Source organism: Cyprinodon tularosa, unplaced genomic scaffold (genome assembly GCF_016077235.1).
Source record: "Cyprinodon tularosa strain WSP-4 unplaced genomic scaffold, ASM1607723v1 ctg211, whole genome shotgun sequence".
Taxonomy (NCBI): domain Eukaryota; kingdom Metazoa; phylum Chordata; class Actinopteri; order Cyprinodontiformes; family Cyprinodontidae; genus Cyprinodon; species Cyprinodon tularosa.
This window is the reverse complement of record NW_024038781.1, coordinates 513,602-530,855: the sequence shown is the minus strand read 5'-3', so window position 1 is coordinate 530,855 and position 17,254 is coordinate 513,602. Positions and strand designations below refer to the sequence as shown.

General features: G+C 36.1%; 1 protein-coding gene across 1 annotated transcript in view; it reads left to right on the top strand.

The window, feature by feature from the left end:
* Positions 1-625: 625 nt before the first annotated feature.
* The window catches only part of lekr1 (leucine, glutamate and lysine rich 1), a 108,664-nt gene continuing 92,035 nt past the window's right edge, over positions 626-17,254 (top strand). Inside the window, exons 1-2 of the mRNA XM_038285528.1 lie at positions 626-662; positions 5,772-5,875. Coding sequence (XP_038141456.1) covers positions 659-662; positions 5,772-5,875 — 108 coding nt within the window. The 5' untranslated portion in view covers positions 626-658. The remainder of the gene's footprint in view (positions 663-5,771; positions 5,876-17,254) is intronic.

Here is a 17,254-nt window from a genome sequence, read left to right as displayed (position 1 = left end):
GAAAAAAAAAAGATACTTCTAGCCCTCCAAATATCAGCTTTTGTGAACACACTCTCCTTTTTTGCTGGTTGTTTTAAGAGGCATTAAGAAACTGAAAATTACATTTGTAATATAATATCTATAAAAGTGAAATTTATTTGTATAGCATTAAAACTGAAGAACAAACCTAGTTGGATAAAATAATTATTTTTTTGTGCACAGTCAGCCTATATGGAAATACCTTTAAATTCATTATGTATCACTTCTTCAGCCCAGTAGTGACAGAAATGCTATATAAATTTATAAACAATAACACACTCACAAAAAGACTCAGATGGATTGAGTTTGCAACATAAAATAGTCCCTGTATATGCATGTTTGTAACGTTAGTAGCAACGTTAAGGAAAATATCTTAGTTAAAAACAATCAAAAACTCAAAACAACACAAAGGGAAAACTTTGCTGTGTAATTAGATTAAGACAGAAATCAAGTAGCAATAGTAATCAAAGCTGTTGTTTTTACTCTCGTGAAAACATAACGTCCTGTGTTTACGTCACTCATCGTCTTTTAGCTACGTCGTAACCATAGCAACGGCGCGGAGGAGCCGTGCTGGCTACTTATTCTGGGTTTTTTTTCGGAGTTTTTTTTTTGCGTCTTCCCAGCAGGACTCGCAGTAAATATGGGTAGGTCGTATTTTATTTCGTTTTTTTAAGCATATAGACACAGGAGTCAAACTGACACAATTCCTAACTAACAAAATGACAAAAAAAAATGTTTTTTTATCGAGCGCATTGATTCGTTTTAATAAAATCTTTGAGATTTTGTGTCAGGTTTATCAGCAATTGCCCCATTTCCCCTGCTCAATTGAACTTTTGGCGTTTCGTTTAATTAAGAAGACAAGCAAAAACTCGTTTGTTAACTTCATATAGATGCTTAAACATACTCAGAAGTGTGTTTTTTGCATTTAAAACCTAGTACTTCGAAGTGTTTGTAGTATGTATGAGTTTTATTACGTTTTTCAAACACATAGCATTTTGCATGTGAACAAACATGGCTTATTTTATTGATATCTCCCCAGTGTACCTTGTGCTTGTGCTAAATGTTTGTCAGGGTTTACAAAAGCTGACCTCTTGACTGGTTCTCCCACCTGAGCAGGATCTCTGCAGCTGCTCCAGTTCCTTCCAAGCAGCTTGTCTTAAAAATAATCTCCTACCTAGACCTGTTGATTTAGACAGACCAGACTGCCTTCACTTTGCTGATATGACATATTTGCTGCATTTCTGGAGGATAGTAATGTTGGCTTTGAGATGTTTGAAGCTTGGTGTATTGTTTCATAAGTTATAACCATCTATGCTTTAGACTTCTCCACCACTGTATCCCTGATCTTCCTGCTGCATTACTTGGTCTTCATAAAGCTGGCTGTTACAAAATACCACTTGATGCATAGTCACTACACACCTATGTTTTTATTCATAAAAATAAATAAATAAATAAATAAATGAATAAATAAAACTGAAAAGCTATGTTTCCATCCACTTCTGAAGTGCAGGACTGTAACATAAAATCCCAATGAAATACACTGCAGCCTGTTGTTATAGTTTGACTAAACATAAAAAAAGGTATGAATAGCTTTGCAGGTCATGATGAAAGTGAGTTTCAAATGGCCGTTTATTTTTATGGGTAAATTGTGACGCATCCCGGGCAGGAGGACCTATCTTCGCCCCCCCCAGTGCCTGTTTTCTGTTCCCTAATGGTTCCATAATGGTTCCATACTAAAACAGACAATATCACAGAGGAAAAGTTTTAATGCAAAATCAGCCCTTCAACTTTGAATCCATCTAAAATGACAGTCTGGCTTACTGCAGTCACTAAGCGTAACTAATTTATCTGTGCTCTGTGAACCAGCAGTTGAAGATCTAAGCTGTGCTTTAAATGTGGAGCCCAGCAACAGCAGGGGGGCCCTATGAGGATATTAGAGTTGGTGAGCACTGGGTTTAGTTTGTGTGTCTGTGCTGGCATGTGAATGTAGAAGACCTTATTGCAGAAGCCAGTGTGACCGTTTATATTAAAGTAAATGTCCAGATTTTCTGGACTCGCCTGTCCTGCTTGCTCTTTACTGCTGACTGCTTCATTTGCATATATGTACATTTCAGCAATATTGTCTCACTCTATTTCCATCTGATGTTTTGCCAGTGCTTTTCCATTCACTGAAAAAATGCTGATGGTTGAATAACCTGAGAATGTGCACAAGCAGATAGACAGAAATAGGCCAGGCTCAACTTCCTCTCACGACTTACTTGCTCCCGTGGTCAGATTCTGGACCACACTTAAAGCCACTGTTACACCAAATTGCGCATTGCGCATTAGCTTTATTCAAAGCTTGTTTTCTCTTTGCAGTAGAAAAAAAGAAAAGCTTATAGCTTTCTATAAGCTATAAAAAGACTGCAATACACAGTTAAAGAAAAATCTTCTTTATTTCTAATGATTGTGAACAAACAGTTTGATATGTTCTTTAAAAAAAACTCAGCATTTCTGTTTCTACAATAATGGGACTACAAAAAAAAAAGTTGAAATGCTAAAGCAAGTTGTGCAGGATTTCATTAATATGCTATACACCAAAACGTTGATTTATTTCGTTCAAATTTAGTTGCTTTTAAAGGGAGGATAGTTATGAGAAAAGACGTATTAAATTGATGATTACATTTTTTAAAAACGTATTTCTTTAAATGGAATTTGATCTGCAGATGCTAACCATATTAGCACCTTTACTTCTTTCAGTTGGCAGTTTTCTGGCCAACAACACTAAAACAGTCCGTGTCAGAAAATGGTTGTGTTTTAAAACTGGGACTATACACCAGAGTCCTGCAGTGGGTCCAGTACCTGTGGGTATCTGAAGGGTACCCATATAAAACATACATCTACGGGTAGAAAAAAAAATCCCCTTATTATTTTACGGGTGTGGGCACGGATATAAATGAACAAAATTCAATTCAATTCAGTTTATTTATATAGCGCCAATTCACAACACGTAATCTCAAGGCACTTTCCAGTTCACCAGATCATACAGTCAAATTGATTCAAAGTTTTCTATCTAAGGAAAACCAGTTAATTGCATCGACTCATTGACTCGAATGCAATCCCTCACACTAAGCATGCTTGCAGCAACAGTGGAGAGGAAAAACTCAGTTTTACCAGGAAGAAACCTTCAGCAGAACCAGGCTCAGTGTGAGCGGCCATCTAACGAGGCCGACTGGGGTTCAAGGAGACAGAAGCAGAGATACGAAAAGCAACTGTAAAAGGCGGCCCCGGCCAGGAAACACGCAGCCAGGCAGACGAGCACCGAGCTGGCTCCCATGTCAGAGGATGAAGAGAGCACATCCAGCCAGTCACAGTCAGAGAAACAGGACTACACTGAAAAACAGGCAGATCTCAAACATGTATAAACAAAGGTCTCGATGGCAGCAGAACAGCTGATATTTCTCTCCAGGATGGAATCACAGCCAAACAGGAACAGGCTATTATGGGAAAAAGCAGAGAGAGCATAACGTTAGAAATTGAACTAACAGATTCTGCAAAGTGGGAGAATAGAGATACAGTGAAGCAGAATTATGAAAATCTGCCTGTAAAATGCAGGCAGGTGTCATACAGCTAGTTAAAGCATGAATGGAACTTATATTTTCTTATTTATTATTTATTAACTCTAAATCTTAAAAAAAAAAAAATTGATTCAAGTATATAAAGATAACAGTAATTTAGTAATTTTAAGCAACAAAGCAAATGTTAATATGTGAGCGCAGTGGGCACTGGAAGTGAGCATGAGGCACCCTGACCATTGATTAAGGTTGCACTTTTTTATGGGTCCGTGTGGTCCCGGCCAGCTTTTTAATGAGGGTAATTATGGATAATGGATCGGGTCTTGGTTCTGAACTCTACAGGTGTAGGCAGATACAGTTCGGATTATATACACCTGTATATACACCATATTAATCTCACAACATCTGTTTAAAAATCACTTTGAAACAGTGTACTACTACAACTGTAGATGACATTATCAATGATATCCATCCAATAATGTTGTATTCACATGATTATTTTTTTAAGTTTAGTAAAAGAATGTACAGATTGTGGCTATCAGGATAATTTCGTTTGGCCTATTTAGCCAACATAAGAGAACATGGAAATACATAAGAATTTTCTAAAAGTATAAAAATAGAAATCTTTTTTTTTTTAAAAGGTAAGAGTCCACACATATAATTTTTTATTTTTTTTGACAGTAAAATGGAACACTAACTCCCAGTAGCTTTCCCTGGCGGCCAATTTCAAACAATGTTTCAACCTAGAAACACTGTATGTAGATGCTTCCCTTTAGGGTTTCATTGTTGTTATGACCTTGAAAACTTGCTTGTCCGCAGCCCAAAATCACAGAACTTTACTGTTACTGTTGCATGAGAGTTTCTGCTTCTAATAGTGTGCTTGGATCTGTGAGATACATGCAACTCCCTCTTCCCTTCTGTTTGGTGACAAAAACCCTCTTTAAAAACTGGAGTGAGAAAGTCAGTGTCTTACTCCTGTTATATGTGATGTGACCAAAACTGAGTGCCTCTGTGATTTTAAAACTGTGTTTTGTAAAATTACGATTATATTACAAATAGGGCTGAAACTAACATTTGTGATTGATCGATAATTAAAATAATTTTTAACTAATTTAGAAATCGATTAATCATTAACAGCAGTATAAAGACTCTAAAATGTGTCTTTAGCTGACAGAGCAACCCAACTTAAACAGCATTTATACCAAAATTGTAAAAATAATATGTAAAAATGTCGCATTTAAGATAAAAAAAAAATACTTTTTCGTCTGTCGATATGCTCCTGATTCTCCTGGCTAATTTGTGAAAAGTCTTCTTAACCCTGTAATGCCAAATGTATCATACAGTATTTAATACATATGGTTTCTGAAATGTTTTGCTTCTGACACCTTTTGCATAATTTAATGGTAAAAACTTTGCTCAAAATCCTATTGTACACAATCAGATATACCTGATAACAGAGGGCAGAAGACTACACAAAAAATAATCTTGACTTATCGCATAGTAATAAATTATTAATATCAAAAATGTATTTCTGTTTTTTCTTTTTACATATTTTGTTAAAATGCCAAATAAGTACTTCAAACCAAAAAAAAGTAATTTTCTGTTTTGTTTTATTCTTGGATCGGGCTTTAAAGGGTTAAAGACACCTTTGTCTATCCGATTATTAGTTGAAAAAGAATAATCGACAGATTAATCGATTTGCTAAATAATCGTTAGTTGAAGCCAAATGCAATTACTTAACCACCCTTTCTTCTCACACTGGTAAGTGTGTTCTCTAAAAGTATTTTTATTTTATTTTTTTTTTATCTTACACGCTATTAAGATTCTGTTTTCATTAATTCCCTCAAATCTTTTCCATATCCCAAAGAAAGAAAGGTGAGACAACAGAGCTGTTACAGGGTGGTGATCACAGTGTTCAAATCAATTTTCACATAAACTGCAGGGTAGAACATCATGTCCTTTATCTGTACCAAAAGCAACGGACACTTTGGTTACTATCTAAGACTGTTTGTACAAATACTTTTTGTGTTATAAAAAGACCTGGGTGTGTTTAGTCTTTTTAATGCTTTTTACAAATCAATAAATAAGTTTTAGATTCTTACTTTTGTAAAAAAAATATTGGGCTAATCTATAATATAGTTCAGCATGTGTTGGTTGTCATCTAAAGATTCCTTCACGTTACTAATCTGCTTCTTATAGAAGCCAAGAGGGGGTCCATGGAGGCAAATCCTGCTGAAGAAGAGCAAATGAAGACCCTTCTTCATTCTTCTCCAGTTTACCCATTGCCTGAGGAGATAAAAAATGTAAGTTCATATATTAAGCTACACAATTAGTGTTTTTCACATTATTTGCTGAGGACACAGAATCGTATCCACTTTAAAGTAGACCATACTAACACAACATATGTTCTAAAAATGTGTTTGTTTTATTGAAAGTTGAATTTGCTGAGTGTTTCAACGCCAGACCTTTTTTCTATTCTACAGTAATCCATATGATTTAAATAAACGGAACAATGTCTCCTTTTTTTATATTATAGCAACAATGGCATGTTGGTTTTTATCCTCGCCAAAGTCAGGTGGTAGATAAATATTCCCATATGCTATGCCATATGGTATGTGTAGAAATTTTCCAAAAGTAGTTATTGTTTTTTTCCTTTAACTGGGCTAATGGACGCATATCCGTCTGCTAATAAAATCTCAAAAGATCATGATTTGCAGGAACAGTCAAACAAATAATATAAATATATATATATATGGATTCAAAATATACATTTTAAAACAACCTTCTTTCTATGTTTTTACAACCCAAAACACTTAAGGTCTTTAATTCAGAGTAAAGAAAGAAAGATATGTTCTGGATAAGTACAGATAATGGACAAATTTTGCCTTCAGTCTACCCTGACTTGGATATCCTGACAAAAAAGCAGCATTGTTTACCTTTCATGTTGGCAGAGCAGATTGATTTTCCGTGCCGGTTGTAAACGAACCTCAAATGTGCGGCAAAAGTATTGTTTGTATGAATGAGCAACCTTCATATAATAAATGCAGAGTATGCAGCTGCTGGAAGGCTAATGAGAAACATTTTTCCACTACGATGCATTACCTTTAGTTTCCATAAAGGCCTCAAACTGAACAGTATGGTTCCTCAGTCAGAGTTCCCTGCCTTTGTTTGTAGTGGTGATTGCCAGTCCATATGGCCATTAAAAAAATGGAACAATTTCATTATATGATTATGAATGTGACCAATTTAACTGACTGCTTGTATGTTTTTAACAAGTGAAGACATATTTTAAAGCTATTCTTATACTTACTATCTATATCTGATCATGAAATATGGGAAAAAAAGAAAGTCTACACACACCACACAGGCTACAGTACCAGGTTTTATATACATAACTTTAAATGTTGTTTCAATACTTTTTTCACCTTCCACTCTGAATGTTTCCTGTGATTTTTACCACCTGGTTGCATACTGGTATTCACCCGTCACACCTGGTTTTTTCGGGCTATGTTCAGAATTTACAGTCATTTTCCAAACTTGCAGTTGTTTAAAGTGTCCCTAATAAAGTCTAGCTGTTCCATGAGGCTATACCTGACAGCAAAACCATGATCTGCAAGCAGGTGCCAATGCATCAGCGGAGTCTCATCTTCTAAATGTATCAGAGGAAAGGTTCAAAAGACTTTCTTAGACATCAGATTTATGAAAATATCATGAAAAATATCAAAGCCAGGCTAGATTTAGATATAATTAATCTAAAAGCCTCCAAATATATTCATGAAGCATAATATAAATTGTGTTATGCTGTAATGAAACAACATTTAATACTTTGGCCATGAATATAAAAACTACTTTTGGTTCAAAATAAAAGAGCAGAATTAAAATAGTTAAATATGACCGTGTTGGTGGCAGCATCATATGATGAGGATCATTTTTTACTCCCTTGATATGAGTCTCCTGTCAAAGTGGTGCAGTTTCAAATATCCGTCAATGTTGGCCTGAGGTCTTTGGCTTCCTCTGCCTGAAAGCCAAAGATGAAAAGGATATTTTTACCTCAATGATCCAATGTATGTAAATCATTACATACATTGTGGGGTAATGATTTCCTGCTGCAGCCTCCCAGGACAGGTCTACCTGTCCCTTGCTACTCTCAGGTTCTGTGGGAAGTGCGGCTTCTGCAGTTCTTGCCACATTCAAAAAAACAACACCACCAAACACAAACACATTTATTTCTATGCATATGTTCACACACACACAAACGCACAACAAAAAACAAATTAGTCTATATGGTTGAAGGTAGTACAAAAACAGGCTACTATAACATTGCTGTGGTTTGCCTATTTAAATGATAATTTGAATATCATTTATAGATAGATAATAGATTTTAATTAAGTCATTCACAAAATTGTGGTACTATCTTAAGATCTCTTTTTTTGTATAGCTAAGCTCCCCTAGAACATGTAGGTAATGTGTATTCTTATGAAGTAATATTGTTAATATTGTTGTTATTCTGGTTGTATTTTAAAGGTATGAAAGAGGACTTTCATCAGAAATTAAGTGTGCAGATTAATCTAAAATGATTTAATAGATGGATGGCATTCTTGCACTTATGGTTATGGACGTGAGGCCTACAACACATTAACATGAAAACTAGATTGGCTACTTGTTTGTCAGTTAAACATTTTGCGTACATGGCGCCATGATGTTATTTACGTAGGCTCCAAGCGCAATTCATACTTTGTTTGGCTAGCGTTTTGCCATTCCGCCGAAAGTAGAGGTACTCCTACACTTGTTTGCTGCTGCGGCTATTTTTTTTGCTATTTCTTCGGGCATCAATGGCCGAAAAGAATCCTGACAAACTTAACCAGAAAAGAAAACCTTTTTTCAATATTGTTAAAAAGAGGAGAGTAAGTCGATGCAATAAACTGGTTTTCCTTAGATAGAAAACTTTGAATCTATTTGACTGTAAGAACTGGTGAGCTGTAAATAAAAGATGACATGAGTTGTGAATTGGTGCTATAAAATAATTATATTTTATATTTTGAATATATATATATATATATATATATATATATATATATATATATATATATATATATATATATATATATATATATATATATATATATATATATATATATATATGAATTATATATAAATTAATTGAATTGAATTAAAGCTGCAGTCTGTTACATTGAGAAGAGAGCAGACTTCGACTGAAAATTTGAAGAAAAACAGGTTTCACGCCACTCCCCCACCCTCTCTGCTTCACTCATGCCCCACCTCCAAGCTCCACCCCTCTCACAGCATCTGCGCGGCTACCGCATGCGACCAGAAGCGTCCAAGCAGCGTACGCGGCAGCTCTTCCATTGACATCTTCTTTTTTGAAGTCTTTGCCGTGTAAGCAGTTGTCGGCAGGGGCAGTAAGGGCAGTTTCTCTTTCGCTGGTGGCTGTTGCTCCGCCATGACTTCCACGCGCATCCTCCTGACTGCAGCAGCCGGGCGGCAGCGGCAGGTTCACCGGTGAGAGGGAAGGGGCGGGATTCAGCGTGTGTGAGCTGTGATTGACACTCCATCGGACGCTCCTCTGGCTGTGATTGGTTGTTTTGTCTCGTCCCGAAATATTTTTCCCAGATTGAAATACAGCCAGTAGGCTGGACCAATTGAAGCAGTTTTTTTTCACAGGTTACATATCACATGTACTGCTGTCTGGGCATAGGGACAGTTTAAGCCAATATGACAAAAAAGTGATTTTTAAAAACTTACAGACTTCAGCTTTAAGTGGGAGAGAAAGTAGCTAGCTAAGTGTGTGTTTATGAGCAAAAGGACAGTTAAATTACGTCAAATTCTGTAGTACTTTTTTTTTTATTATGCATCATATAAGTAATAAAGTTGTAGCAGCAGTAGTAAGAACACACCAACAAATTGTAAATATAACTTGCTGTGAAAACACCGGCAGAGAAATGGAGATTTCCTGCTGACTAGGTGCAATCTCTGTACTTTGCTGCCTCTCTGGGTGAAATACAAAATTAAAGGCGCAGGCGTTCCCATCGTAGAGAACTTTAGCTAACAAGGGGGCACTGACGCATACGCATGATTCAAAAATACACAAACAGCCTTTGGACATATCTTCCACCACAGAATCCTCTTTCCTGTCTCTAATCTAATTATTAATTTAAACTTCACGGCTTTAAACTATGCGTCTTTTACCCCATGCTCCTTTCCAGAGCTGCCAGGGAAACACATGACTTTCTCATTTAAATAGGGTAGGATATATGGGTCAAACTGCTTTTGCACCTGTTGCAAATGCTGCACACAATATTTGTAAATCACATGCAATACTCCTAAAGACTGTATTAATAGTCTTTTGCCAAAGGTTATTTCAAAGTTTCTTATATTCCTATCCTTTATTAGAGTAGTTAGTGACACACCAAGAGATGGCTCTTTGTCCATTTCGCTTTATCTATCCATATCCTCCATTGTCCTTTTTTCTCTTCAGCACACCCAAAATATTTTCTTTAGAAATGTATATTTAAATGGCTGACTTTGGGTTTAGTCAAGCATTTATGTCTTAATCTTAAACCTGCGTTGGCAATTTTGCAATTTTGTGCTGAAAGCCCTGAAAAGAAAAGGCGGCAACGTATTTGGACAAAGACATGGCTGATCAAACGTTTCTACTACGGTCTGTCAATTTTACAGAAAGAACTCCATTTCACCCACACCCCCGCCATGCTTCTTTTTTTTCATCTGAAAGGAAGAAGAAGAGTCCTTGTTTGCGCATGCCCACTGAGCGATTTGCTCACGAAGGTCGACTGAAAATCAAACATGTTTGATTTTCTCCTGACCTCACGATTGCTGATCGGGAGGTGGCTGTGAGAGGCTGATCGCCCCATATTAGGGTTGCCACGATACTAAACTTTTCAACTCGATACAGATACTAAGGAAAATATTTGATACTTGATACCATTTTCGATACCACAAGGATAAAAACAAAGACTCCAAAATTCAACAGAAATATTTTCATTAATAAATAAAATACAATAAATAAATCCAATAAAAAATAAGAACAATGTTTTGAGGTTGTATGCTGTGCACAATATTAAGCAAGCTTGATAAAAAACTTATAAAATTAAGTGTTCCTTCCTTGGCTATGCTTTGCACACATAACAATGACACTAGCCAAACTGGTTAAGAAACAAAAATAATTCTCAACAGCTGCACCTCTTACAAAAAAAAGTCTGAAACTGAAAAGTGCACAGAATTATTCAATCACACAGTGTTCTGAAAGTGCATTGTCCTCTATTCTGCACTTTAGATGAATGACTGCTTAGGTGCCACTGGTGGTGGCACTGTATCAATACTTTTAAAAACGAGATTGTATCTGAATACAAAGTTTCAGTATCAATACTTTTTATGAGTATCGATACTTTTGACAACCCTACCCCATATGATTGAACTGTTTAGAAAAATAAACTTAACTCTCAACTGCCGAAGAAACGGTAACCCACTGAAATTCTCATTAGTATGTAACAAAATCCACAGGTGTTCATCAGAGTTTCAGAGGTCATTTCAATTATACAGACGTTATTTCTTACAATTAGAATGTTTCTAAATTTCAAACATGACTACCAGTAAGGCAAGGATGAAGGGTGCAGTAATAGTGACTCTCTAAAATAGGTAACTGGAGAGAAGGATATGTGGATAGCTCATCCTTTACCATTATTTCAGTGCAGAAATGTCATGTTAACATTTTTTAACACCTGCAACCGCTGAGTTGGCCTACTTTAAAGTCAGAGCAGCATACGAGAGACTGTTCTCTGTTGTTCTGTGCTCAGCAATCTCTTTCCTGTTAGCTGTCCTACTTCCTCTGTCTGGTGCTCTCTAGTAATCTCTGGAATTTCTCAGTAGATGGCTGGGAACAATACAGGGGCTTTTATTATGCAACATAGCAATTTCAACCCTGTGGACACACAAATCCTTCCTATTACTCTCTGTAGTTACCACCATCCACACAATGTGCAGACAAAGACATTTAAGGTTTGCTCTGTTATCCATCCTTTGCCTTTAATCCTGCTGCTGCTGTGCAGAAAAACTTAGATGGGAGTACAGTTCTTAGTCATTTTGTGGAATCCATCTCCACATGTACATGTGTATGCAACTTGTTTTTATTTCAGATTTTTTTTTAGATTATAATTTACAAAGAAAGAAAGAAAGTAAGATCGCTTGGTTTATTTTCAGGAGCTTATTTACCTCCCCCCTCTCATCTACTCAGATTCCAGCAGATACTAAACTGAGGATGTTCAGAACTTAGCCTCCTGCTGAGTCCACTTTAACACTATTTATTGGAGGAGGTTCAGGTGGCTGGGGTCGAACGGCGAACACAGAATAACAAAGGAAGTGGGCACTGTGAGCTCTGCGCCGTGGGCATCACAGCACACTGGTCCGTGTGGGAGGCAAAGAGGAGGTGGTGTACTAACAGGCCCATTTAAGTGCTGTTAATCCTGGTGGGCTGGCAGAGGGCTGGCACTGAGGTTTAATGGTGGGCTGCTGAGAGGGAGTGCTGTGGTTACTAACACGCACTCCATGCCTTCCACCCACACATCTGAGCTCTGATTCAGATGCATACATTTCCAGTGAACATCCAGACTACAGTGTTTCTTCATCCGAGTTTTATGCATGAAACACACACTTTGAAAAAGGAATTTGACCACAGACATAATACAGGTCTTAAATGGGACATATCTTGCTATATCCAATATTTTGAGTCTAGACCCCTTAAGCCCTGAGGGTTTTAGAAGCAATTTCTACATCTGATTAAATCAAATGGAGCTCCAAAGTTATACGGAGGAAATAAAAAAAAATAGGTTTTTACAGAATATTTTTCAAGTGAAGCCACTATTGTAAACATCATAATTGCTGAATTATAGCTGATCAAACTGAGATAAAATCAACATTTTTGAGCCCCGCCATATTTTGTTTAAAAATAAGCACTGCAAAACACCCTGAAAACCCCTTTGATGTTCTAGATGAAGCCCCTGACTCCATAGATGCACATCTTGAATACAATTGCTGCAAATTTGGACTGAATCAGTTGAAGTATATTTTATCCACAAAGGTTTTAGTTGACAGTGTGGCAGGCAGACCTTTGATTTAGGCAGTTTTTTTCCGAAAATGGCCACAATGTGCTAAATGTTTTTTTTCCTGATAAAAAGGAATCTGGCCAAATGGAGGTGCTGATTTTCATGGTATGGCTACTTCTGCATATAAAACAAATTTTTATTGTTTCATAATATAAATAAACTGAATATAAAATTTGAATTATTGTATATATTTTTTTCGGATTACAAGATACTATGTCCAACTACTACAACACATATAACCATAAATAAATATATATGTTGTTCAGCCATAAGATAATGTGTATTAGTAAACTGTTGAATGTGTTAAAAGCTTTTATAAAGTTCCTTGAATCAATTCCACCTATTTTGCAGTGAGGAGAAGCTGGGTTGAAAAGGTATGTTTTTTTTTATTACCAGATCAGCATTAATTCCTACTCTATTTATTTGCCCTCTTTTTGGAATAGCAGAGAAGTAATGCAGAGATGCTGGGTTTAGTTACCAAAAACTTAATCATAGAACTCATTGTTTCGGATAATTTCTTCATCTTCGTGTCATCAAAGCTGTTGTTATAAGGCTCCAGGAAACCGGATTCATAGCTTCATTTTTTTAAATTACCAGATCAGCATTATTTCCAACTCTATTGATATGCCATTTTTATGCCATCACAAACAGGTAATGTATATAAGCTGGAAAAGAACAATAAGGCATAGATCAGGTCTCTCTGGATCATTGCATTATCTTCTCTGTCAAAATAAAAGCTGGTTTCTGAAGATTTTGGCCTAATAAATTTCCTCTAAAGCCTCCCAGTCTGTCATTTTATGTTTCTGTTCCATTGTGATGTTATCATGAGAGAGAAGAAATAATACCGCAAAGTTGATGAAAGAGCGACCTGTCACCGAGCACACACGTGTTACTCTAGCAGATTGTTTTTCCGGAAATGGTCAGACAATGACCTCGAACCCTTTGCTGGAAAGGTAATAGCGTCTGGTTTCCAATGATATCAGCCATTAGGGGGTGTGACTAAAAATGGCTGCGTGCTGTTGCTTAGTTCCAGCAGACTACAATTAGTAGGGTGGAATTTTAAATCTCATTTCATTTGTTTACATGGCTGCACAGCAAAAGATATTTGTACAAAAATTGTTTTTAAAGCTTGTTGTTGAAACTTTAAAGCCCCTTCTTGAAAGGAATGTGGGTGAAATTTTTTTTTTTCCTGTTTCAGAGATATCTATAAATAGATCAAAATACTCATATGACACCTGAGCCCTGGTACCGGGCCCGTCAGGCTGATCAATGTTTTTTGTTTTGAACATAAAATTGGTTAAAAAATGGTATAAGTTGAATTTGGTCTCTATAGGTATTGTGTTGATATATTTATATTTTGTTATTTTTCAGGGGCTGTTTAATTTCCCATTTTTATTACATTATCTTTAACGTCAGTATCTACTGTGGAACTGCTTAACAGAATAAAAGACTTTAGACTAACCAGTGAAGAGTATTTGCCATTTTTATAATTTTTCGTTTAAAGCTCTAGGATGACTTGTCCCCACACAAGTCATTACACCATCCCCAGCATCAGTACCTCTTTGGGGCGACTTTATAAATTAAGTTTTTTGTGGAAATTTACCTACATCAGTGTGGAAAGTCCTCTTTGTTTGCCAAAACACTTCAGGGCATGAGGACTTTAGTATAGAAAAGACTTAGAGAATTGACCCCTATCCTAGGGGTCAGTTAAACTGATAAGCAGCAGATACCAGTAAAATGACAAGAAGCTTTATTATAGACCTGTTGATATACCCGACTGTCTATTGCTTCAATAGCATTGCATCAAGCATTCTTCTTATATGAGCTCTGTGTGCTCACTTTTAGCTTTTAAAGGTACATAGTCATCGTATATGCCTATATTAAAAAGACAAAAACCCATTTTATCATGATAACATAAGATAATATGCACCAAGTGTCTATCCTGATAGTGTTCTAATTATCCCTTTTGAGCCAAAGAATTCCTGCACTATAGGCAATGAGCAGACATAATAAGATGTGTCTGTCTGTTTGTCAGAACTACCATAAAGCCAGATAGGGACAAATGACAACAACAACAACAATACCAGGTTCTAGTGAATCCTCCCCTGAGCCTCACAGCAAGACATCAAAGAGAACCAGGGAAAATTCCTCCAGGTGTCAAATATTTGACTGAAACAAATAAAAAAAGTGATTGTCTTAAGCCTTAATTGTAATGAACGCAAATTAAAGATATAAAAGTGCAGTGCTGATGAGACCTGAAAACTTAAAGACAGAAAGAGTCCCCCCCACCCTCTTTATACCAATCAATCAGTCAATCAATCAATCAATAATTCAACCAGTCAGTCAGTCATTCAACCAGTCAGTCAGTCAGTCAGTCAGTCAATCAAAGTATAATTTATTCATACTTAGACTGTAGAGACTAGGAATAGAATATGCATCATTAGTGTTACTAAGGACGTGTACCACACATCCATCAACTTCGCAGTGACATCTGAAGGCCTCCACAGCTTTAGCTCCTGAACTCCATCATTGAGGTTGTATTCGGAGTGCTATTTTCTTGTTCTTCTTGTGTCAAATATCTTTTTGTACTTTTGCACACTTGATCTTGTATTTTTTTCTTTCTTTTTACCTCCTTGCGGGGAGTTTCTGACTCGCTTAGCTCTATTATTTTCCGGTTAACCTGTGGCTCACATAAACAAAGCATAAGTAACAAACAAATAACATGCCAGCGGGACAGGTTAAAGAAAAAGAACAAACACACAAAAAAAAAAATAACTTTGCAACCAGAATGAGCTCCTGGCACATTTGACAAAAATATTCCCCTTTAAGGACATAACCTTACTAAGTGTTTTGAATATAAAGGTCTTCTTTTGATCACCATGTGTAATGCATGATCTAAGCAGATTCAGTGTTGTTCTTGACTCCTTTGTTTGCTTACTGGTCAACTAAGATTAGGTCTTTTATACTAGACATGATGATTCATATTGTGGCAGGATTTGTAACACGCAGAACACATTTTACTGATTTGAATACACAATAACCCTTCTCCCTCAAACTAGAAGCTTAAAGTCAATATATATATATATATATACATATATATATATATATACATATATATATATATATATATATATATATATATATATATATATATATATATATATATATATATATATATATACATATATATATCTCCAGTGTTGCACCGTGCTGCTATGGTCCTCCTCAGTTACCCTCTATAGTTAGCCTCCGTCAGTTTCTCTGTCCCTGCGCTGCTAAGCAAATTTTTAACTCTCTTGACGGTGATCTTCGAAAAGCTCGCACTTTACACAAAATCAGACAAATCTGCAATAGCTTTTGATGCAAGAACAACTATTGCAACCAAAACTAACGGTTGTTAGTCTTGGTTCTGACCCATTTAATAAATGCCCCCCCCCACAGTTTAGCTCTAATTCTGTTCAAATTTAGCTCACACTAATTGCAGTTATTATTTCATCTTTGTAGGGGAGATGTCAGGAAGGAATCAGTCAGTCAGAAACTGGCTTTTTATAATGCAATAGCAATACCACATAGAAAAACAATTAAAAAGAGCCATTATCTTTCAATATTAGTAATATTAATTGTAATAGAATAAGAACAAACGTATAAAAAATATTAAACTTCTAACAAAACAATTAAGGTATTATGCCTTAGATTTGTTTTTTCAGATTAAAGGATTTTTTTCAATATTTAAAGGAGCAATCCGTTCTAGATCATGTCAAAACTTTCAGAATTCCTAAAACAGTGAAGATAGTTCATGAAATGTGTTTACATGAATGAATTAAGAAACATTCAAACATAGGATTTGGATGGTTAGTTTGGCTAGATGAAATAATAACTTTTCGAAGCTACTGGAGAAAAAGGTTTAGGTAGCTGAAAGGTTAGATCTGTAACATTACTCTATTCTACACATACATGCCAAACAGAAAGGCCCACAACAAATATGTACCTTTACTTCTCACTACTAAATATTTTTCTCCAAGTTGTCGAGGGACATTAAAACTTCGTGGACCTTTGTCTCTATTCTTGGACAGTATTTCAGTCCTTCTCTGGCTAATGGATTGGTATTTTTACTGGGAACACCAAGCAGAGTACAGCATAAGCCTTTCTTACACACCTCTTGTTCTGTTGTCATCTATTCATTCCACTTAAGCGTCACAAACTCATAGGACTTCCAACACATTGTGTAACAGAACAAGACGTACACTTCAGAAAAAGAAAGGCAAGCTCTGTGTGAATGAGCCAGAAAAAGCAATTGGAAAATAAAAGAACCTGTATTGTTAACTTTGACTGGTGGAGAGCTCTGAAACACAGTGTAACGGTACATGATGCTCACATTTAAACAGGATCAAGGAGTGAGTCTAGAGCCACAAACACAGAGACATCAGGGAGTGTCCCATAGAGCCCCTAAGACATGAGACATTCCTCTGGGGTTTTGCTTAAATTGAAAATCCTGTAGGAAAGTTATTCTCTGTAACTGACTTAACTTGCCTGGAATAGAATTTA